The sequence below is a fragment of the Mobula birostris genome, unplaced genomic scaffold (assembly GCF_030028105.1).
Source record: "Mobula birostris isolate sMobBir1 unplaced genomic scaffold, sMobBir1.hap1 scaffold_841, whole genome shotgun sequence".
Lineage (NCBI taxonomy): Eukaryota > Metazoa > Chordata > Chondrichthyes > Myliobatiformes > Myliobatidae > Mobula > Mobula birostris.
In genome coordinates, this window is record NW_027278558.1 from 77,101 (window position 1) to 101,372 (window position 24,272).

The following is a 24,272-nucleotide window of genomic DNA, read 5'->3' on the forward strand; positions in this document are numbered from 1 at the left end:
CCTCAAGCCAGAGGTGTGAGCCCAGTCCTAGACTCGCCCAACGGGAGATCACCCTCCCCATGCAAACCCTCCAATCTACGCCACTCCTCCCAGAATCTGAATCACAATCAGGTTTCATTTCACTGGCATATGGTGAAATTTGTTGTTTTGTGGCAGCAGTACACTGCAATGCATAATAATAAAACACTATACATTCCAATAACAAGTATACTTTGAGTGTAAGAAGCTTGTTCCTAAAACGTTGAGTGAGTGTTTTCAGGTTTTAGTATCTTCTCAATGAGAAGAGATGGGGGTCCTTACTGATGGATGCTGCCTTCTTGTGGCACTGCTTTCGAGGATGTCCTCTGTTGGGGAGGCCAGAGCCCATGGTGGAGCTGGCTGAGTTGACAACTTCCTGCAGCTTTTTCCGATCCTGTGCAGTGGCCCCTCCATACCACTCAGGGATGCAGCCAGTCTGCTCCCTGCAGCCTGTCATCAAACTGCAACCAGATTGACTGCTCTCCATGGCACAGCTGTAGAAGTTCGTGAGAGAGGGATTCTACACAACTGAGATCCTCTCTTATTTCAGACTAGGGGGAGAGGGGAGGTGAGGTCCCAAGAAACCCCCACCCCAAGGCCCATTGCCGAGTGTGTGCATCCACCCTCAGTACTTACCAGGCTTTTGACGATTTTCAACAGCTCTTCCATCACCACAGCGATGCCTTGGTAACCAAGGAGACGGCAGATGGTCTTGAAGTGAGGGGGCCCCACAAAGTTGCGGAAGACGCTGTAGATGTGGGTGAAGGCAATGTTCAGTGGCTATACAAAAAGAGACACACACGGTGAATTACTAACCAGATAGGGAATCGGTCTTTAACCCGGGGGAACCCATTATCTAAGAAAGGATGTGCTGGCTTTGGACAGGGGCTCGGGACAGGTTCACGAGAATGATCCCGGGAATGAAAGGGTTTACGTATCAGAAGCAGTTCATATCTCTGGCCTGTACTCACTGGAGCATGAGGGGGGGTTTCATTGAAACTTATTGAATATTGAAAAGCCTAAATAAAGTGGATGTGGTGAGGGGTGGGGAATTCCAGGACCAGAGGGCACAGCCTCAGAATAGAGGGACATCCATTTTGAACATCTCCTCATCTCTGAGGAGGAATTTCTTTAGCTAGAGAGTGGTGAATCTGTGGAATTCATTGTCACACACAGCTGTGGAGGCCAAGTCATTGGGTATACATACTTAAAGCAGAGGTTAATAGGTTCTTGATTAGTCAGGGCATCAAAGTTACAAAGAGAAGCAGAAGAATGGGGTCAAGAGGGATTATAAATCAGGCATGATGGAAGAGCAGAGCAGACTCAATGGGCTGAATGGCCTAATTCTGCTCCTATATCACAGAGAATGCTGGAGTCATAGAGCACTACAGCTTCGAAACAGGCCCTTCAGCCCACCCGGGCTATGCAAAACTTTTAATCTGCCTCGTCCCACTGACCTGCACCTGGACCATAACCCTCCATACCTCTCCTGTCCATGTACCGATCCAAACTTCTCTTCAATGTTACAACTGAACCTGCATCTACCACTTCTTGTGGGGACATGGAACAAGCTGCCAGAGGAAGTGGTAGAGGTGGACAGGTACGTGGAGAGAAAAAGTTTAGAACAGGGGTTCCCAACCTGGATAGGTACGTGGACCCTTCGGTTAATGCCCGACATGGCATAAAAAAAGGTTGGGAAGCCCTGGTTTCGAGGGACGTGGGGTAAATGTGGACATGGGGTAAATGTGAACATGGGGTAAATGCCAGACATGGCATAAAAAAGGTTGGGAAGCCCTGGTTCCGAGGGATGTGGGGTTAACGTGGGCAAAGGGGACTAGCTCAGGTGGACATTGTCGGTATGGATGTGGGGGTCCTTGGGGTTCTAACATTTTTACTGTCACTCATTCTTTAGGGCACTTCTGTTTTCATGGATGTCTGTAAAGAACAAGAGTTTCAGGTTGTACTTTAGGTACATTCTCTGATATTAAATAGAACTATTGAACAATATTGGAAATCTTCCCCCTCCCCCTTCCCTCTTCTTCAATTCCCCACTCTGGCCTTTCACCTCGTCTCCTCACCTGCCTGTCACCTTCCCCCGGTGCACTCTCTCCTTTCCTTTCTGCTAAGGTCCACTCCCCTCTCCTATCAGATTCCTTCTACTGCAGCCCTTTACCTTTCCCACCAATCACCTCCCAGATTCTTACTTCCTTCCCCCACCTTCCCCCTCACTTGGTGTCACCTATTACGTACCAGTTTGTACTCTTCCCCTCCCCCCACCTTCTTATTCCGGCTTCTTCCCCCTTCCTTTCCAGTCGTGATGGACGGTCTCAGCTCGAAACATCAACTGCTTGTTATAGTTTTTGCCCGACCCACTGAGTCCCTCTAGTGTTTTGTGTGGTGTTGCTCTAAAGCACCAGAATGACATTGAGTCACATCAGAGAGGTGGCAGACACTGTCAACAGCCTCTCACATGGCAACGGACCTCTCACGGAGTGACCAAACCAGTTATACCAGCCTCACTTCAGAGAGTTGTCAGGCACAAGAAACTCTGCAGATGCCAGAAATCCAGAGTAACACACACAGAATGCTGGAGGAACTCAGCAGGTCAGGCAGCAACTATGGAAAAGAGTAAACAGTTGACGTTCTGGGCCGAGACCTTTCATTAGGACTACAAAGGAAGAAAGTAAGTTGGGCTAATAAGGACGGAGAAGGGGAGGAAGGTGCACAAGATGGCAGGTGAAAGGTGAAGCCGGAAGAGGGGGAGAGGATGAAGTAAAGAGTTGGGAAGTCAAAAGGCAAAAGAGATGATGGGCTGGAGAAGGGGGAATCTGATAGGAGCGGACAGAAGACCATGGAAGAAACGGAAGGGGAAGGAGCACCAGAGGGAGGTGGTGGGCAGGTAAGGAGATGAGATGAGAGAGCAAAACAGGAATGGGGAATGGTGAAGGAGATGGGGTGAGGTGGGGGGGAATTACCAGAAGTAGTTGGAGAAATTGATGTTCATAGTATCAGTTTGGAGACTACCCAGATGTAATATACGGTGCTGCTCTTCCAACCTGAGTGTGGCCTCATTGTAACAGTAGACAAGGCCACGGACTAACATGTCAGAGAGGGAATGGGAAGAAGAACTGAAATGAATGGCCACCAGGTGATCCCGTTTTTTGTGGCGGATGGAGCGACGGTGCTCAACAAAGCTGTTTCCCAATCTACGTCGGGTCTCACCAATATACAGGAGGCCATAGTGAGAGCACAAGATACAGCAGTTGACCCCAACCGACTCACAGGTGAAGTGTCACCTCACCTGGAAGGACTGTTTAGGGCCCTGAATGAGGAAGGAGGTGTAGGGGCAGGTGTGGCATGTTCCACTTGAAAGGATGAAAGGAGAAGTACCAAGAGAGAGATCAGTGGGGAGGAATGAATGAACAAGGGAGTTGTGTAGGGAGCGATCTCTGCGGAAAGCAGAAAGTGGGGGGGGTGGGGGTAGTGAAAGATGTGCTTGGTGGTGGGATCCCGTTGGAGATGGTGGAAGCTCTGGAGAATTATGTGCTGGACCTGGAGGCTGGTGGGGTGGTAGCTGAGGACAAGAGGAACCCTAATCCCTGGTAGGGTGGTGGGAAGATGGGGTGAGGGCAGATGTGCGTGAAATGGAAGAGATGAGGTTGAGGGTAGCGTTGATGGTGGAGGAAGGAAAGCCCCTTTCTTTGAAGGGGAGGGTACCTCAGTATGAACAGCTTCATCCTGAGAGCAGATGTGGCAGAGTCGGAGGAACTAAGAGAAGGGGATGGTGATTTTACAAGTGACAGGGTGGGAAAAGGTATAGTCCTGGTAGCTGTGAGAATCAGTGGTCCATAAAAGGTATCAGGAGGTAGACTGTCCTCAGAGATGGAGACAAAGAGATCGAGAAAGGGGAGAGAGGTGTTGGAAATTTGAAGTTGGAGGCAAAGTTGATGAAGTCGACGAGCTCGGAATGGGTACAGGAAGTAGCACCAATGCAGTTGTCAATGTAGCGTAGGAAAAGTTGGAGAGTGATACCAGCGTAGGCAGGGATGGGCACCATTGTAGGCTTGGAACATGGACTGCTCTACATAACTGACAAACAGGCATAGCTGGGACCCATGCGAGTGCTCATGGCTACACCTTTTGTTTTAAGGAAATGTAAGGAGCCGAAGGAGGATTATTGAGAGTGAGGACCAGTTCTGCCAGACAGAGGAGAGTGGTGGTAGAGGGGAACTGGTTGGGTCTGTTGTCAAGAAAGAAACGGAGAGCTTTAAGGCCATCCTGATGGGGAAGGAAAGTGTTTAGAAACTGGACATCCATGGTGAAAGTGGCTAGGGAACTTAAAGTCACTGAAAGGATCCAGAGCATGTGAAGTGTCATGGATGTAGGTGGGAAGGGATTGAACTAGGGGGGCATAAAACAGAGTTGAGGTATGCAGATATGAGTTCTGTGGGGCAGGAGACAGCAGAACGATGGCTCTACCTGGACAGTCAGGTTTGTGGATCTTGGGTAGGAGGTAGAAATGGGAGGTGCGGGGTAAGGGATCTATGGGTTGGATGACTGACCTGGTGATTCTAGCCCCACTCACGTTAGGGATTTGGCACACTGTCAACGACCTCTTACAGGGTGATCGACCCAGTGATTGAAGCCTGACTCACCTTTGAACCATACAGGTAGTAGGGTTGGACACTGGCCGGCTTGTCCCTCTGAGGTTCGTCGGTGAAGGGGATAGCAGTGCGGACGAACCTGGACAGACAGAACAGAGCACTTTGTATAAAGACCTTCAGTAGTCAAGGACAGTGATCACACACTCCCAGGGTCAGATACTGAGTGAAACCTCCTCCACACCATCCCATCACACACTCCAGGGATCAGACGCAGAGTGCAGCTCCCTCCACACTGTCCCATCACACACTCCCGGGGTCAGACACAGAGTGAAACTTCCACACTGTCCCATCACACACTCCCAGGGTCAGACACAGAGTGAAGCTCCCTTCACACTGTCCCATCACACCAGGCTCCTGGGGTCAGACATGGAGTGAAGCTCCCTCCACACTGTCCCATCGCACACTCCCGGAGTCAGACACAGAGTGAAACTTTCACACTGTCCCATCACACACTCCCGGGGTCAGACACAGAGTGAAACTCCCTCCATACTGTCCCATCACACGCTCCCAGGGTCAGACACAGAGTGAAACTTTCACACTGTCCCATCACACACTCCCGGGGTCAGACACAGAGTGAAACTTTCACACTGTCCCATCACACACTCCTGGGGTCAGACACAGAGTGAAACTCCCTCCACACTGTCCCATCACACACTCCCAGGGTCAGACACAGAGTGAAACTCCCTCCACACTGTCCCATCACACACTCCCAGGGTCAGACACAGAGTGAAACTCCCTCCACACTGTCCCATCACACACTCCCAGGGTCAGACACAGAGTGAAGCTCCCTTCACACTGTCCCATCACACCACTCCTGGGGTCAGACACGGAGTGAAGCTCCCTCCACACTGTCCCATCGCACACTCCCGGAGTCAGACACAGAGTGAAACTTTCACACTGTCCCATCACACACTCCCGGGGTCAGACACAGAGTGAAACTCCCTCCACACTGTCCCATCACACGCTCCCAGGGTCAGACACAGAGTGAAACTTTCACACTGTCCCATCACACACTCCCGGGGTCAGACACAGAGTGAAACTCCCTCCACACTGTCCCATCACACACTCCCAGGGTCAGACACAGAGTGAAACTCCCTCCACACTGTCCCATCACACACTCCCGGGGTCAGACACACAGTGAAACTTTCACACTGTCCCATCACATACTCCCGGGGTCAGACACAGAGTGAAACTCCCTCCACACTGTCACCTCACACACTCCCAGGGTCAGACACAGAGTGAAACTCCCTCCACACTGTCCCATCACACTCTCCCAGGGTCAGACACAGAGTGAAGCTCCCTCCACGGTCACCTCACACACTCCCGGAATTAGACACAGAGTGAAACTCCCTCCACACTGTCCCATCACACACTCCCAGGGTCAGACACAGAGTGATGCTCCCTCCACACTGTCCCATCACACACTCCCGGGGTCAGACACAGAGTGAAACTCCCTCCACACTGTCCCATCACACACTCCCGGGGTCAGACACAGAGTGAAGCTCTCTCCACACTGTCTTTCACACACAGGCGGTGCAAGGACCCTCAGGCTGTGTCCCACTAACCGATTGGTCGAGCCGTTATAACAGTAATTGGGAAGGAAATCGAAGTTGAGTTCCCAGAAGACGTGAAGCGTAATGCGTCCGTAGGGAGCGGAGACGTTGTGATTGGCTTCACGGAACATGGCATCGAAACTATCCAGCGTCATATGTTTGGAGAGGAGGCGGTGAGTGAGTTTATTCACTTCGAACAGCCACTCCAGTTCCTGTGGAGAGGGCAATATCAGACTTGAGTCCTCCAGCACCCACACCTGTCCCACATATCTAGTGTGTGGAGTATGCCTTCTCCTCTCCACACCCTTACACCCTGAGGTGTCACAATCCAAGTGCAGTTTGCTCACAGCTTGATTCCCATTCCCAAGGAGACGAGGCAACGGACAATGTCTCCACTGGTAGAGATCAGCCCAGACAGGGAAATTATTCTCCTTCCTCCGGCCTCCTGACACTATCCTTCAGTTCTGGAGGGATTCTCTCACCCACTTGGCCCCTCTAGCACTCTACACTTCGAGGTTGGGCCATGAAAGTGTCACCAGCTACCCATCTCCATAAACTCCTGGAACAATAAGAGCCCACAGGTCTCAGTGTGGGTCACTGCCCACGCAGACCCAGAGTGAAGAACTTCTCTCAGTCTTGTCTGAGGCTGGCCCAGTGTTCAAAGCCATGTCACTGGTCTGGCTATCGACTCGAGTTCCCATCCTTGTAAATTCCAGACCGGAGGCTGTTCCCTCCTGACAGGATGACCAGCTGAACCCTGAGAGCAATGTGTTCAACTAAAGGCAAAGAATCCAGCTCTTCTCCATCTGCTGCCCCACAGTCCCACTACTGAGGAGGTGGAAAGGTGGGTTAAGTAAGTCTGCAGATGACACAAAGGTTGGTCGAGTTGTGGATAGTGTAGATGGTTATCATGGTACTGGGCTGAGAAGTGGCAGATGGAATTCACTCCAGAAAAGTGTTAAATGATTTACTCTGGAAGGTTGAATTTGAAGAGAGAATACAGGATTAATGGCAAGATTCATAGCAGTATGGAAAAACAGAGGGATATTGGGGTCTTGCAGTCCACATTCATAGATCCCTAAAAGTTACCAGCAAAGTTGATAGACTGGCTAAGTGCATTGGCCTTCATTGATTGGAAAAGAACACTGGCAGGGATGATGGCAGAGCAGCAATGACTGGAATTTCTGGAAGCAATTTGGAAGGTACAGGATAGACACATCCCAAAGAGGAAGCAGTATTTTAAGGCAAGATGACATAACCATGGCTAACAAGAGCAGTCAAAGCCAACATAAAAGTCAAAGAGAAGGCATATAATACAGCAAAAATTAGTGGCAATTTAGAGGTTTGGGAAGCTTTTAAAAACCAACAGAAGGCAACTAAAAAAGTCATTAAGAAGGTAAAGATGGAATACGTAAGTAAGCCAGCCAGTAATATGAAAGAAGATACCAAAGAGGTAGATGAAGAGATCATGGATGCATTTGTAATAATCTTTCAAGAATCATGAGATTCTGGAATGGTTCCAGAAGATTGAAAAATTGCAAACATCACCCACTCTTCAAGGAGGGAGGAGGCAGAAGAAAGGAAACTATAGGCCAGTTAGTCTGACCTCAGAGGTTAAGAAGATGTTGGAATTGATTATTAAGAATGAGGTCTCAGGGTATTTGGAGGCACAGGATAAAATAGGCCGTAGTCAGCATAGCTTCCTCAAGTGAAAATCTTGCCTGACAAATCTTTTGGAATTCTTTGAAGAAATAACATGCAAGGATAGATAAAGGAGAATTGGTCGATGTTGTATACTTATATTTTTAGAAGGCCTTTGACAAGGTGCCACACATGAGGCTGCTTAACAAGCTATGAGCCCATATTACAGGAAAGATTCTAGCATGGATAAAGCAGTGGCTGATTGGCAGGAGGCAAAGAGTGGGAATAAAGGGTTACCTTTTCTGACTGGCTGCCGGTGACTAGTGGTGTTCCACAAGGGTCGGTGTTGGGACTGATTCTTTTTATGTTTACGTTAATGATTTGGATGATGGAATTGATGGCTTTGTTAGAATGTTTCAGACGATATTAAGGTAGCTGGAGGGAGAGATGGTTTTGAGGAACTAGAGAGGCTACAGAAGAACTTAGACAGATGAGGAGAATGGGCAATGAAATGGCAGATGGAATACAGTGTTGGGAAGTGTATGGTCATGTACTTTGGTAGAAGAAAGAGTTGACTATTTTCTAAATGGAGGTTAATTTGCAGTTGAGTTGGTGGTGAGGAAGGCAAATGCAATGTTAGCATTCATTTCAAGAGGACTAGAATATAATCAGAATCAGAATCAGGTTTATTATCACCAGCATGTGACATGAAAAGTTGAAGCTTTAATAAACACTGGTGAGGCCTCAGAGTATTGCGAGCAGTTTTGGGCCCCTCGTCTTAGAAAGAATGTGCTGAAACCGGAGAGGGTTCAAAGGAGGCTCACAAAAATGATTCTGGGATTGAATGGTTTGCACACGAAGAGCATTTGATGGCTCTGGGACTGTATTCACTGGAATTCAGAAGAGTGAGGGTGACCTCATTGAAACCTATCAAATGGTAAAATGACTTGATAGAGTGGATGTGGAGAGGATATTTCTTATGGTCTAAGACCAGAGGACAGCCTCAGAATAGAGGGGTGTCCTTTAAGAACAGAGATGAAGAAGAATTTCTTTAGCCAGAGAGTGGTGAATCTGTGGAATTCGTTGCCAGAGGCAGTTGTGGAGGCCAAATTTTTATGTATATTTAAGGCAGATGCTGATAGTTTCTTGATTGGTCAGGGCATGAAGGGATACAGGGAGAAGGCAGGAGGTTGGGGCTGAGAAGAAAATTGGATCAGCCATGATGAAATGGTGGAGCAGACTCGATGGGCCAAATAGCCTAATTCTGTTCCTATATCTTTTGGTCTTAAGGTCTTATTAGTCAGCAAATTGAGTTCAAGAGCTGAGATGTAATGTTGTAACTCTCTAAAATCCTTGTTCTTGTCTTCAGTTCTGGTCACTTCATTATAGGAAGTATCTGAAGGCTTTCAAGGGGGTGCAGAGGAGATTTACCTGGATGCCGTCTGGATTAGAGAGCATGTCTTATGATAGATTGTGTGAGCTCGGGCTCTTCTCTTTGGAGTGATGGAGGATGAGAGGTGACTTGACAGAGGTGTACAAGATGATAAGAGGCATAGATCGAGTGGACAGCCAGAGACCTTTTCCCAGGGTGAAAATGACTACTATCAAAGGACATCATTTTAAGGTGTTTGGAAGGAAGTGGAGGGGGATGTCAGTGGGAGGATTTTTACACAGAGAGTGGTGGGTGTGTGGAACCCACCAAACCAGGGTTGGTGGCAGATAAATTAGGGATGTTTAAGAGACTCTTAGACACATGGATGATGAAAAGAGGGCTGTGTTGGAGGGATGGGTCAGATTGATCTTGGAGTAGGTTCAAATGTTAGTGGCAGTGGTTAGCACAATATTTTACAGTACAGTCGACCAGGGTTCAATTCCCGCGGTAAGGAATTTATATGTTCTTCCCGTGACCATGTGTGTTTCCTCTCGATGCTCTGGTTTCCTCCCACAGTCCAATGTCGTACCGGTTGGCAGGTTCATTGTTCATTGTAAATTGTTCCATGATCAGGCCAGGGTTAAATCGGGGGTTGTTAGGCTACGAGGCTCGAAGAGTTGGAAGGGTCTGTTCCACGGTGCATCTCAATAAATAGATAAATAAACAACATCGTAGCCCAACGAGCCTGTACTCTGCTGCATCATTCTATGTTCACCAACTTCCACGTTGTCGGAACATGGGAGGAAACTGGAGCATCCGAGGGGAACTCACTCGACCAGAGGAAGAACACGGACAGCACTGGATGTCGGGATGGAATCCGGCTCTCTGCCACGGAGGCAGACGCACTATCCGCTGATCCAATCTGCCACCCTGTGTTGTTCCGCTTTTTGTTCCCCCAGCAAGGCCGCAAAATCTACTTTATAATTTATTTATTTATTTATTCCTCTTTCTGCTAGATTATGTATTGCATCGAACTGCTACTGCTAAGTTAACAAATTTCACGTCACGTGCCAGTGATAATAAACCTGATTCTGATTCTATCTTTCTGGCACTCTCCCCAATTGATAGCTCCCTCTGGCCATGCCAGACCCTGCTTGGCCCACAGAACCTCATTCCGAGTGGACAAAGGGTTTGGGATCAGCTCTCCTTACCACGACAGAGGTCAGGTCTTCGCTCTCAAACCGGCTGATGGCGTGATCCAGAGACTTGTACATGGCCACTGAGATGCGTTGAGTGATCAGCCTGTTTAGATCAATGGACCTCCCCAGGAGCTAAAAACAAGAAAGTAATAGGTCAATCCTATCCCCTCACACACCCTCCCTCCCCCTCCACAAAAGGTCAATCCCATCCCCTCACACACCCTCCCTCCCCTCCACAAAAGGCACAGCATAATTCTGAAACTTTTGAGGTTTACAGTAGGAAAGTACTTCGGGTAAGAATCAGTATTGACACTAGAATTGGTTTAGGACGGTACGGTAGCATATTGGTTAGAGCAATACTTTACAGTGCCAGCTGTAAGATCGGGGTTCCATTCCTGTCTCTGTCTGTGAGGAGTTTGTACATTCTCCCCATGACTGCATGGGTTTCCTCCGGGTGCTCTGGTTTCCTCCCACATTCCAATGACATACGGGTTAGGGTTAGTGAGTTGTGGGCACATTATGTTGGCGCTAGAAGCATGGTGACACCCACAGCCTTATTTATTATCAACGTATTAGTGCAGTACACAACTCTGAGATTTTCCTTCTCCAGATAGCCACAAAACAAAGAAAACCATGCAAGTCAGTTCATAGAGAAACCGCAAACCCAAACAACCACCCCCACACACAAAAAAACGGCAACACCATCAGTTACTCCCAAACCCCGTCCCCCATATGAAATGCAACAAGAACATCGACACCCAAATTCCCCGACCCCACACAAATAAAACAGGAATAAACGGGCAAAAACACAAATATAAAACTATAAGACTGAAAAACAAGTTCATCATCTGTCGGCCAAATCCATGATGCAGAAATCCTTGGCAACATCCTCCAAAGAGAGAGGCGCAGAGGCCCACAGTCCGAACGCAGCGATAAGTCATGCAGGCTCCCCTCTCTGGCACCAGAGCGATCCCACCAGCAATCAGAAGGCAGTCAATACCTGCCCTCCTCTGTTCCCAGTATGAGGCTTTCCTTTCCATGACATCAGAGATATCCTCCTTCTTCAAAGAATGGGGCTTCTCTTCCTCCAGCACTGATACCGCCCTCACCTGCATTTCCTGGACATCTTCCCGCACCCTTAACAGTGAGAGAGTTTCTCCTGTCACTTCAGCTTAGCTGACAGAGTTGGCAACAGTTCACCTGCCAATCTGCCAATATCATCTATTGTACCTGGTGCTCCTGATGCAGCCTCCTCTACATTGGTGAAAGCCAATGTAAATTGGGGGACTGCTTCATCAAGCACCTCCACTCCATTTACCAAGAGCAGATTTTTCCAGTGGTCAACCATTTTAACTCCAATCCCCATTCCCATTAAACGTGTCTGTCCATGGCCTCCTCTTCCGCCACAATGAGGCCACTCTCATACTCCATCTGGTTAGTCTCCAACCTGATGGCATCACAGTGATTTCTCCTTCCAGTAATTGTTTCCCTTCCCCCTTCTCTCTCTTTCTATTCCCCACTCTGGCCTCCTCACTTCCCCCAGTTGCCATACCTCCTTCCCTTTCTCCCATGGTCCATTCTCCTCTCCTATCAAATTCCTTCCTCCCCAGTCCTTTACCTTTCCAACCCACCTGGCTTCACCTGTCACCTTCTAGCTGGTCTTCCTTCCCCTGCCCCCACCTTTTTATTGTGTCTCCCCCCATCCTTTCCAGTCCTGAGGAAGGGTCTCAGCCTGAAATTGCTGACTGCTTATAGATGCTGCCTGACTTGCTGAGTTCCTCCAGCATTGTGTGTGTGTTGCTCTGGGAATATTGGGAATGTAGATCTCCCACATCCCAGCTGTGACACTGGGAATTTTGCAAGTCTTCCTGATCTCCCCACATCATGCAGGATAGCGTATCATCCCACAGAAACCGAAAATATGGAGACACTCAGCAGATCAAACAGCAGCGATGGAGAGAAATGTTTCAGGTCAAAGATCCTTCCGAACAACATCAACATGAACCGTTGTCTGTAGACGGACGCTGCAAGACCTACAGAGAGTTTCTCTCATGTTTCCTTAGTTCCGTTTTCCAGTGCTGCAGGTTCTTCATTTTTATCTAATATCACACCACCCCCACCCCGACAGCCAGCTGGTTTTGCCCCCTGCTCACTGGCAGATTGTGTGAATAAGTGCCCAGACCAGCCCTCACCCTGGGGCCACGTTCACATCCACAGTCACTGATCAGACCAGCCCTCACCCTGGGGCCATGCTCACACCCACAGTCACTGATCAGACCAGCCCCCACCCTGGGGCCGTGCTCACACCCACAGTCACTGATCAGATCAGCCCCCACCCTGGGGCCATGCTCACACCCACAGTCACTGATCAGACCAGCCCTCACCCTGGGGCCACGTTCACACCCACAGTCACTGATCAGACCAGCCCACACCCTGGGGCCACGTTCACACACACAGTCACTGATCAGACCAGCCCTCACCCTGGGGCCGTGCTCACGCCCACAGTCACTGATCAGACCAGCCCTCACCCCGATGGCTGATTTATTATCCCTCTCAACCTCATTCTCCTGCCTTCTCCCCATAACCATTAAGTCAACAACCTATCTAATCAAGAACCTATTAACCTCTGTTTTAAATACGCCTAATGACTAGGCATCCACAGACATCTGTGCTAATGAATTCCACAGATTCACCTCACTCTGGCTAAATAAATTTCTCTTCATCTCTTTCTAAAGGGACGTCACTCGATCCTGAGGCTGTGCCTTCTGGTCTGAGACTCCCACACTACGTGAACATCCTCTGCACATCCTCTCTACCGAGCCTTTCAAGATTTGATAGGTGACCAGGCCAGCCCTCACCCTGAGCTGTGCCCACACCCACAGTCACTGATCAGACCAGCCCACACCCTGGGGCCACGTTCACACACACAGTCACTGATCAGACCAGCCCTCACCCTGAGCTGTGCCCACACCCACAGTCACTGATCAGACCAGCCCACACCCTGGGGCCACGTTCACACACACAGTCACTGATCAGACCAGCCCTCACCCTGAGCTGTGCCCACACCCACGGGCACTGGTCAGTCACCAGGCCAATCCCTGCCTTGTAGCCATACCTGCACGTGCCGTTGTTTCAGTAGCGTCTCGTAGCGATTGGAGGGAGGGTAGGGAATGATTACTCCATAGTTCTTGCACTCGGCCCGGAATCGTTTGTCCAGCAGCACACTGGGAGAGCGAGGGCAAATTTAATCACAACTAGCCATCCCCCGTCCCCCTGTCCCACACAAAACTGGCTGGAGAAACGTGAGGTACGGGAGGGGGGGAGTGGGGCGGGGGGAGAGTGAGGGGAAATTTAATCACAACTAGCCATCCCCGTCCCCCACAAAACCGGCTGGAGAAACGCGAGGTACGGGGGGTGGGGGGGTGGGTTGCAAGGCCAAGAGGGAGGAGAATGGAGCAGATCTTCATGCATACAAACCTGCCCGGGGCAACAGGAGGGACCGAGTGGGGGAGGGAGGGACGATGGGTCATTTCCTAACTCTTCTTCAAATCCAACCAAAGAGCGTTACGAGGGTATGAAGGGTAGGAGAGGGAGGACAATACAGTTACAAGGGTATGAAGGGTGAGAGAAGGGGGACAATGCAGTTCTGGACTGCCAACACTGGACGGCCCAAAACAACATGAGAGGGAGCAGAGGGGGCGAGAGAGTTAGTGCAGTCAGTGACAGACACCACGGTGTGTTTCTGGGTTTGCAGAGAGGCCACACAAAATAGTGGAGGAACCCAGCGGGCCAGGGAACTAGGGAGAGTGTGTAAACAGTCATAATTTCGGATGAGACCCTACATCAGGACTGGAAAGGGAGGGGGCAGAAGCTAGAAAAAGAAGGTGGAGGGGGGAGGACATCCCTCATCACCATTTGGTTCTCCTCATCTTCCCCTTTCTCCCTTGGTCCACTCTCCCCTCCTATCAAATGCCTTTCACTCCAGCCTTCTCTACCAATCACCTCCCAGTGTCTCACTTCATCCCCCCTCCCCCACCAACCCACCTTCCCCCTCACCTGGTCTCACCTATCACCTCCCAGTGTCTCACTTCATCCCCCCTCCCCCACCCACCCACCTTCCCCCTCACCTGGTCTCACCCATCACCTCCCAGTGTCTCACTTCATCCCCCTCCCCCATCCACCTTCCCCCTCATCTGGTCTCACTTATCACCTCCCAGTGTCTCACTTCATCCCCCCTCCCCTCCCACCCACCTTCCCCCTCACCTGGTCTCACCTATCACCTCCCAGTGTCTCATTTCATCCCCCCTCCCCCACCCACCCACCTTCCCCCTCACCTGGTCTCACCTATCACCTCCCAGTGTCTCTCTTCATCCCCCCTTCCCCCTCACCTGGTCTCAGGATTACAGATCGGTATGCAGGGATATGGTAAACGGGATTACAGATCAGTGTGCAGGGATATGGTAAACGGGATTACAGATCGGTGTACAGGGATATGGTAAATGGGATTAAGGTTCGGTGTACAGGGATACGGTAAATGGGATTACGGATCAGTATACAGGGATGTGGTAAAAGGGATTAAGGTTCAGTGTACAGGGATACGGTAAACGGGATTATGGATCGGTGTGCATGGATACGGTAAACGGGATTACGGATCGGAGTGCACAGATACGGTAAACGGGATTAAGGTTCGGTGTATAGGGATACGGTAAACGGGATTACGGATCAGTGTACAGGGATACGGTAAACGGGATTACGGATCGGTGTGCATGGATACAGTAAAGGGGATTACGGATCGGTGTGCACGGATACGGTAAACGGGATTACGGATCGGTGTACAGGGATACGGTAAACGGGATTACGGATCGGTGTACAGGGATACGGTAAACGGGATTACGGATCGGTGTGCACGGATACGGTAAACGGGATTACGGATCGGTATGCACGGATACGGTAAACGGGATTAAGGTTCGGTGTACAGGGATACGGTAAACGGGATTAAGGTTCGGTGTACAGGGATACGGTAAACAGGATTACGTGTCGGTATACAGGGATACGGTAAACGGGATTACGGATCAGTGTACACGGATATGGTAAACGGGATTACGGATCGGTGTGCACGGATATGGTGAACGGGATTACGGATCGGTGTGCACGGATACGGTAAACGGGATTAAGGTTCGGTGTACAGGGATACGGTAAATGGTTATGGCTTGGTGTGCAGGGATACGGTAAATGGGATTGGTGTAGACAGGCAAAAATGTCAACATGGACACAATGGACCCAGGGGACTGTTCCTGTGCTCCAGAGAGACGCAAGGCAGTGGAACTGACTGGAGGGCTAGCACAGTGCCTTTGGGCCGAATTAAATCAGGCGGTGTTGCTGTCACTTAAACACAAAATGCAACATTGCTGTTGTTGCTGAAGGAGTCACAACATTTCTGAACGAGATGTGCATTTCCCTACCTGCCCGCCATTGCCTTGTAGTAAGCAAAAATTTGATCCGCCAATTTGTAAACAAACTGATCAAAGCAAAGATTCACCTGGAAGACAAATCAGCAGCATTAGGCATGTGGGTGGGGGGGTCCACTCCCCACAGTCCCACCCAGGGACCGCTCACATCTCCCCCACAGTCACAAACCCACCCAGGGTCAGGTCACATCTCCCCCACAGTCACAAACCCACCCAGGGTCAGGTCACATCTCCCCCACAGTCACAGTCCCACCCAGGGTCCGCTCACATCTCCCCCACAGTCACAAACTCACCCAGGGTCAGGTCACATCTCCCCACAGTCACATTCCCACCCAGGGACCGCTCCCATCTCCCCCACAGTCACAGTCCCACCCAGGGTCAGGTCACATCTCCCCCACAGTCACAGTCCCACCCAGGGTCAGGTCACATCTTCCCACAGTCACAGTCCCACCCAGGGTCAGGTCACATCTCCCCCACAGTCAGACCCAAGGACCGCTCACATCTCCCCCACAGTCACACCCAGGGACCGCTCACATCTCCCCCACAGTCACAAACCCACCCAGGGTCAGGTCACATCTCCCCACAGTCACATCCCCATCCAGGGCCCGCTCCCATCTCCCCCACAGTCACAGTCACACCCAGGGTCAGGTCACATCCCCACCCAGGGTCCGCTCCGATCTCCCCCACAGTCATACCCCACCCAGGGTCAGGTCACATCTCCCCCACAGTCCCACCCAGGGACCGCTTACATCTCCCCCACAGTCACAAACCCACCCAGGGTCAGGTCACATCTCCCCCACAGTCACATCCCCACCCAGGATCAGGTCACATCTCCCCCACAGTCACATCCCCACCCAGGGTCAGGTCACATCTTCCCACATCCCCACCCAGGATCAGGTCACATCTCCCCCACAGTCACATCCCCACCCAGGATCAGGTCACATCTCCCCCACAGTCACATCCCCACCCAGGGTCAGGTCACATCTTCCCACATCCCCACCCAGGGTCAGGTCACATCTCCCCACAGTCACACCCAGGGTCAGGTCACATCTCCCCACTGCCCCACAGTGTTGCCCAAGGGATGTGATGTTTCAAGCCAGTGGTGCAGCTGTCAGCCTGTCAGTATTACAGTGTCAGTGGTCTGGGCTGTGTCTGAGGAGTTTGTACCTTCTCCGTGACTGCGTGGGTTTCCTCCAGGTGCTCTGGTTTCCTCCCACAGTCCAAAGACGTGTGGGTCAGGGTAAGTAAGCTGATGCTGGACGTGTACTGACTCCTACACGCTGCCCCCCGCACAGCCTCACACTGTTGTTTATTGACTAAAACGAGGCTTTTCACTCTACGTGTGGCAAATAAAGATGATCTTACAGTCTCTTTTGTTTCTAAGCAAGATGTCCCAGCCTGGGGAGGGGTCTGACCAAGGAAGGAGGGTATCGGGGCCGTGGAAAAGCCAGAGATTGGGACAGAAGGTTTAACAGAGGTGTTCCCAACCTCGAGACAGCCTGCCATTGTCAGGCCAATGGAAGCAGGGCAATGGGCAGAGTCAAGAGGGCTGGTCCTACTCTCACCCTGTCATCTCCGAGGTACAAACGTGGGGAGCTCACCTCGGCTTCAATCTCATCGTACAGAAACTGCTTCTTGAACTTGGTTAATGTGTAGTAGGCACTGTCGTTGTACAGGTCGAGTGGATAGAGCACGTATCTGAAACAATAACGGCCACAACAATTCAGAATCACAATCACGGTAACAACAGAACCAGGAATCAGTATCAGAACTCAGAATCAAAATCAGAATCAGGTTTGGAGCCATTCCCTGTTCAGAGTTTCATCAAACACCCTCGAGGAGGAGAACGTCCAGCGTCAGCCGTTTATCAGCTCCAGGACCCAGGGACGGAACGGTGCCCAGGACCCAGGGACGGAAGGGTACACACTTACTCCATCATTGAGGGTTCCTTGGTCTCCAGAATGTGGTCAGTCAGGATCCACGGCATTGACATCTCAATGGGGAACTGGATGCGGCGGCCCATCGTCAATTCCAGGAAGAACTCACGGAACCAGAGCTGGGAAAGGTCACAGCATTGCTGGAGCGACTCTAACATTGGAACAGGAGAGACATCTCTCAGAGAGGCCACAGTCACAGTAGCAAATAAACCAAAAGCACAGCAATTGTACATTATCACATCTACCCCTCACAAATGTAGTGACTCCACTGAAACCCCTCCCATAGCCCACAGTCACCACTGATACCCCCACCCACCAAAACCCCTCCCACAGCCCACAGACACTCTCCCCATCACCGACACTACTGATACCCCCACCCACTGAATCCCCTCCCACACTCTCCCCCATCACTGACTCTCCCCACCCACTGAATCCCCTCCCACAGCCACAGACACTCTCCCCCTCACTGACTCCCCCCACCCACAATGTGCTGACTCTCCCCCGCCACCAACTATAGACGTGGACCACAAGGTCACTCTGTTCCTCCGTCCTGCCTTGACTCCTGCCGTTAACCCAGTGTTCGGCCTTTGTTTGTCCTTCCAAAGTGAATGGCTTCACACTTTTCTGGGTTAAACCATCAGCCAAGGACTTGGACAGTAGATCCACAGCAATCTGTGGTTTGTTGCGCAGTTGCACATTCCCAGCACACTCACCCATGTCCCAGCTGCAGTGTGCCCCTGTACCTGCCCTGCCCTGCCCGACCCCTGAGGAAAGTTCTGTACCACTGAAGTTCAGGAGGTGCGTGTGGAAGAAGGACTGTTTGTGGAAGTCCTCGATGGCTGTGACAATGGGGCCGTCCAGGCTGCTGCGTAGCGTCTTCTTGGACCCGCTCTTGTCCGCGATGAGTGACTCCAGCATGGTCCTCACCATGTACAGCTGGATAACGGGAGGAGAGTCCGTGCAGTCGTTAAGCACGTCGGCACAGAATCAGGCCCTCGGCCATCGCGTCCAAGCCAAACTACTCATTAGCTGCACCCCAATAATGGCCCTCCTTACCCCTCCAATCCATGAAATTATTCAAATTTCTCTCAAATGTTCAAATCAAACCCCCATCCACCAATTCAGGTGGCAGCTCACTCCACACTCTCACCACCCTCTGAGTGAGGGGTCTCCCCCTCAGGTTCCCCTTAAACATTTCACCTTTAACTCATGACCTCTAGTTGTAGTCCCAACCTGAGTGAAAAAAGCCAGCTTGCATTTACTCTATCAATACCCCCTCATCATTTTGTATTGTACTCAGGTGATTAAATTCCTAACCTATTCAATCTTTCCTTATAATGCAGGTGCTCCAGTCTCAGCAACATCTTTGTAAGTTTTCTGTGCACTTTTTCAATCTACCTTCTGCTCAAAAGAACACCAATGCCTTTGAATGGAAAATCCAACAAAAGGTAGTGGATTCGGCCTGGAACGTCACAGGTAAAACCCTCCTAACCATGAAGTACATCTGCAAAAAACTTTGCCGTAGAAAACCAGCATCCATCATCAAAGGTCGTGCTGTTTCCTCACTGCTGCCATCAGGTGGAAGGTAGAGGAGCCTCAGGACTCACACCACCGGGTTACCGTCCCTCAGGGCTCGCACCACCGGGTTACCGTCCCTCAGGGCTCACACCACCGGGTTACCGCCCCTCAGGACTCACACCACTCGGTTACCGCCCCTCAGACTCACACCACCGGGTTACCGTCCCTCAGACTCTCACCACTGGGTTACCGTCCCTCAGGGCTCGCACCACCGGGTTACCGCCCCTCAGACTCACACCACCGGGTTACCGCCCCTCAAACTCACACCACCGGGTTACCGCCCCTCAGGACTCACACCACCGGGTTACCGCCCCTCAGACTCTCACCACCGGGTTACCGTCTCTCAGACTCTCACCACCGGGTTACCGTCCCTCAGACTCTCACCACCGGGTTACCGCCCCTCAGACTTACACCACCGGGTTACCGTCCCTCAGACTCTCACCACCGGGTTACCGCCCCTCAGACTCACACCACCGGGTTACCGTCCCTCAGGGCTCGCACCACCGGGTTACCGCCCCTCAGACTCACACCACCGGGTTACCGTCTCTCAGGGCTCGCACCACCGGGTTACCGCCCCTCAGGGCTCGCACCACCGGGTTACCGTCCCTCAGACTCACACCACCGGGTTACCGCCCCTCAGACTCACACCACCGGGTTACCGCCCCTCAGGACTCACACCACCGGGTTACCGCCCCTCAAACTCACACCACCGGGTTACCGCCCCTCAGGACTCACACCACGGGTTACCGCCCCTCAGACTCACACCACTCGGTTACCGCCCCTCAGGCTCACACCACCGGGTTACCGTCCCTCAGGGCTCGCACCACCGGGTTACCGCCCCTCAGGACTCACACCACCGGGTTACCGCCCCTCAGGACTCACACCACCGGGTTACCGTCCCTCAGGGCTCGCACCACCGGGTTACCGCCCCTCAGACTCACACCACCGGGTTACCGCCCCTCAGACTCTCACCACCGGGTTACCGCCCCTCAGGACTCACACCACCGGGTTACCGCCCCTCAGGACTCACACCACCGGGTTACCGTCCCTCAGACTCTCACCACCGGGTTACCGCCCCTCAGGACTCACACCACCGGGTTACCGTCCCTCAGGGCTCACACCACCGGGTTACCGCCCCTCAGGACTCACACCACCGGGTTACCGCCCCTCAGACTCACACCACCGGGTTACCGCCCCTCAGGGCTCACACCACCGGGTTACCGCCCCTCAGGACTCACACCACCGGGTTACCGTCCCTCAGGACTCACACCACCGGGTTACCGCCCCTCAGGACTCACACCACCGGGTTACCGTCCCTCAGACTTACACCACCGGGTTACCGCCCCTCAGACTCACACCACCGGGTTACCGTCCCTCAGACTCACACCACTCGGTTACCGCCCCTCAGACTCTCACCACCGGGTTACCGCCCCTCAGACTTACACCACCGGGTTACCGCCCCTCAGGACTCACACCACCGGGTTACCGTCCCTCAGGGCTCACACCACTCGGTTACCGCCCCTCAGACTCACACCACCGGGTTACCGCCCCTCAGACTCACACCACTCGGTTCCTGCCCCTCAGCCATCAGGCTCTTCAACAAAAGGGGATAACTACACATGTAAGGACTCTGTTATCGTGTTAGTTCGCGTTCGTTATTTATTGCTATATCTGTATTTGCACAGTTCATTGTCCATAGATTCTGTTCAGTTACTGTTCAATAGATTTGCTAAGTATGCCCGCAGAAAACGAATCTCAGGGTTGTATGTGATGACACGTATGAACTCTGATAATAAATTTTACTTTGAACTTTCAATCTTATTTACGTCTTTCCTGTAGGTAGGTGACCAAACCTGCACACATTACTCCAAATTAGGCATCACCAATGTCTTACACAACCCCAACATTTACTCAATACTTTTGATTTATAAAGGCCAATCACCAAAAGCTTTCTTAACAACCCTAGCTACCTGTGACACCACTTTCAATGAATTATGCACACTTGTCTGCATTGAATTCCATCTGCCATTTTCAGCCTATTTTTCCCACTGACACACTGGGTAACACCCTCCACCCAGCCACAACGTCACACAGCCACAGGCAGGCAGAGATGAGGGTGCAGTTACAGCCAAAGGCCATTCAGCCCTGCCATCCTCTGCTGGTGTTTACAATCTATTCGAGCCACCACCCCCTGGGAAGCTGTTGGTGTGACCGACCCCTTGAGTGCGTCTAACCACCCCCACCCACTCCTGGTCCCACATCCCCACCGTCCTGGGAGACAAAAGGGATGCTTAACATATGAGGCCATGAGATGGCTCTGGGCCTGTACTTGCTGGAAATTTAAAAAATTGAGGGGGCAATCTCATTAAAACCTATCGAATATTGAAAGGCCTGAATAGAGTGGATGTGTAGAGAATGTGTCCTATAGTGAGGGAATCTAGGACCAGAGGACACAGCCTCAGAATAGCGGGACATCCATTTAGAACAGAGATGAAGAGGAATTTATTTACCAGAGCGTGGTGACTGTGTGGAATTCACTGCTACAGACAGCTGAAGAGGCCAAGTCACTGGGTATATTTAAAGTGGAGGTTGATAGGTTTTTGATTAGTCAGGGTTACAAAGATTATGGGAGAAGGCAGGAGAATGGGATTGAGAAGGGTAATAATCAGTCATCATAGAATGATGGAGCAGACTTGATGGGCTGAATGGCTCAATATCAGCTCCTATGCTGAATGGTCCAGGTTCCTCCTGAATTCCTTGTGGAATTTCTTAGAACAGTGTTCTCTGGGTCTGGCCAGTCCCTAGAGACGAGGCGTTTCTCCTGCACACAAAGGCCTTCATCGTCCGTGGGGAAGGAGACTCCGTCTGTTTTGGTTGCTGATGTGGGCCCCCTGTAAATTTCTGCTGCCTCCCTGTTGCCCGGTGAGCTATACATAATCCAGTGATCTCAGCTCCGCATGGTCTCCTGAACACCCAGCCCCGCTCTGCTCCCTCTCTACGGTCAGGCTGACTCTGCAACCCCTCTCAGGACGAAGGGACATCCCAGTCTCGTTTACCCTGCAAGATGGGAAGCCTTCCCCACAAGCTGTGCCGAGCACGCTGCCCTGAAAACGAACCTGAGTGCTGGAGGGTCCGACAGCTCGCCGGGGCACCTTGATGTCAAAACCCCCCTTGGGGTCCTTCTCGCCCTTGAGGCAGGGGTCATTCGGGGGCTCCCGGCCGCTCTCCCAGTCGCAGATGGTCTTGCGGATTGCCTGCAGCACGCTGAGGGGGTGGGTGACATGCAGGGGCGTCAGACTCGGTGCACGTCCTATCAAACCCCGCTCGCCCCTCACTTCCACCCATGGCCCGAATTGCCAGCTGTGCTCCGGTTGGTCAGTGTGAGCGTGGGAGCCACTCACTCAGTGACAGCCCCCTCCCCTCCAGCCTACCCTCGTGCCTCTCACATGGGTCTTCAGACTGAACCCCAGGAGGGGCTGGTTAAACACACCAGATCAGCTGACTCCAACCACCTCATCCACCTCAGTTCACCTGCCTCTTCACCTTCAGTACTCCCATCTTCCCTCCCCCTCCTATCACAACCTCATTAGCTACAGACCCATTCCCATCACCACTGCCTCCTCCCAATTGACCGGCCCTCGACTCCCTACCTACTTCACCTCGACTCCCTCTTCTCCTTTCCTCCCCTATACTTCCTCCCCACACCTCTCCTTCCTCCTGTCACTAAACCACTGCCCCCCATAAACTCCTCTCTCCCAATCCCTCCCCTTTCCTCCATCCTAACCTAATCCTTTCTCATCACTACCTCCTCCTCCGAACCAACTGGCCCTCGACTCCCTCATCCCCTCCCCCCTCTCCTCCACCATCCATGTCCTCTACCCCACCTTCTCTGTCCCCACTTTATCCTCCCTCTTTGGTCCCTCAGTTACATCCCACCCCTCCCTCTTCTCTCTTCCCCAAACAACTCCTCTCCCCTCCCCTCATCTCTTGTATTCCCCTTCCTCCCTCAACCCACCCACCACTGACCCTGTCTGCACACCCCACCCACCTCCCCTCACCTCAAATTCAGGTGTCCCTCACCTCCCTACCCTGCGTCCTCTCCTCCCTACCCCAGCCTCCCTCCACCCTTCTCAATCCCCCCCTCCTGCCTCCTCCCCCGGCACCTGATGAGGACATTTTTCTTCTTGCGGGTGGCCTGGCGCAGAGGCTCCCTCAGGGTGACCTGCGCAAAGTCCTGCAGGGCAGCGTAGATGGTGTTGCGCACAGCCTGGTTGAAGACACTCTCCATTCGGCCCATCAGCACCTGCAGACCCTTGATCATCGCAATCACCTGCGGAGGAGAGGACAACCAGGGGCAGAGTCAGAGGCACAGATGGGGGTACAGACAGGGGCACCGTCATGCCCACAGTCAGGGGCACAGATGGGGGTACAGAGAGGGGTACCGTCATGCCCACTGTCAGGAACACAGATGGGGGTACAGACAGGGGTACCGTCACACCCACAGTCAAGGCACGGATGGGGGTACAGACTGTGGTACCATCATGCCCACAGTCAGGGGCACAGATAGGGTTACAGACAGGGGTACCATCATGCCCACAGTCAGGGGCACAGATGGGGGTACAGACAGGGGTACCATCATGCCCACAGTCAGGGGGACGGATGGGGGTACAGACAGGGGTACCGTCACACCCACAGTCAGGAGGCACGGATGGGGGTACAGACAGGGGTACCGTCCTGCCCACAGTCAGGGGCACGGATGGGGGTACAGACAGGGGCACCGTCATGCCCACAGTCAGGGGCACAGATGGGGGTACAGACAGGGGTACTGTCACGCCCACATTC

The 24,272-nt window shown here is 52.0% G+C and overlaps 1 protein-coding gene across 1 annotated transcript in view; it reads right to left on the minus strand.

The window, feature by feature from the left end:
- Positions 1-24,272, minus strand: part of LOC140193775 (cytoplasmic FMR1-interacting protein 2-like) — an 84,155-nt gene that overhangs the window by 35,469 nt on the left and 24,414 nt on the right. The window contains 11 exon segments of the mRNA XM_072250944.1: positions 655-798; positions 4,674-4,761; positions 6,248-6,447; positions 10,460-10,579; positions 13,563-13,671; positions 15,910-15,986; positions 17,517-17,613; positions 17,847-18,003; positions 18,635-18,788; positions 22,547-22,694; positions 23,594-23,760. Coding sequence (XP_072107045.1) covers positions 655-798; positions 4,674-4,761; positions 6,248-6,447; positions 10,460-10,579; positions 13,563-13,671; positions 15,910-15,986; positions 17,517-17,613; positions 17,847-18,003; positions 18,635-18,788; positions 22,547-22,694; positions 23,594-23,760 — 1,461 coding nt within the window.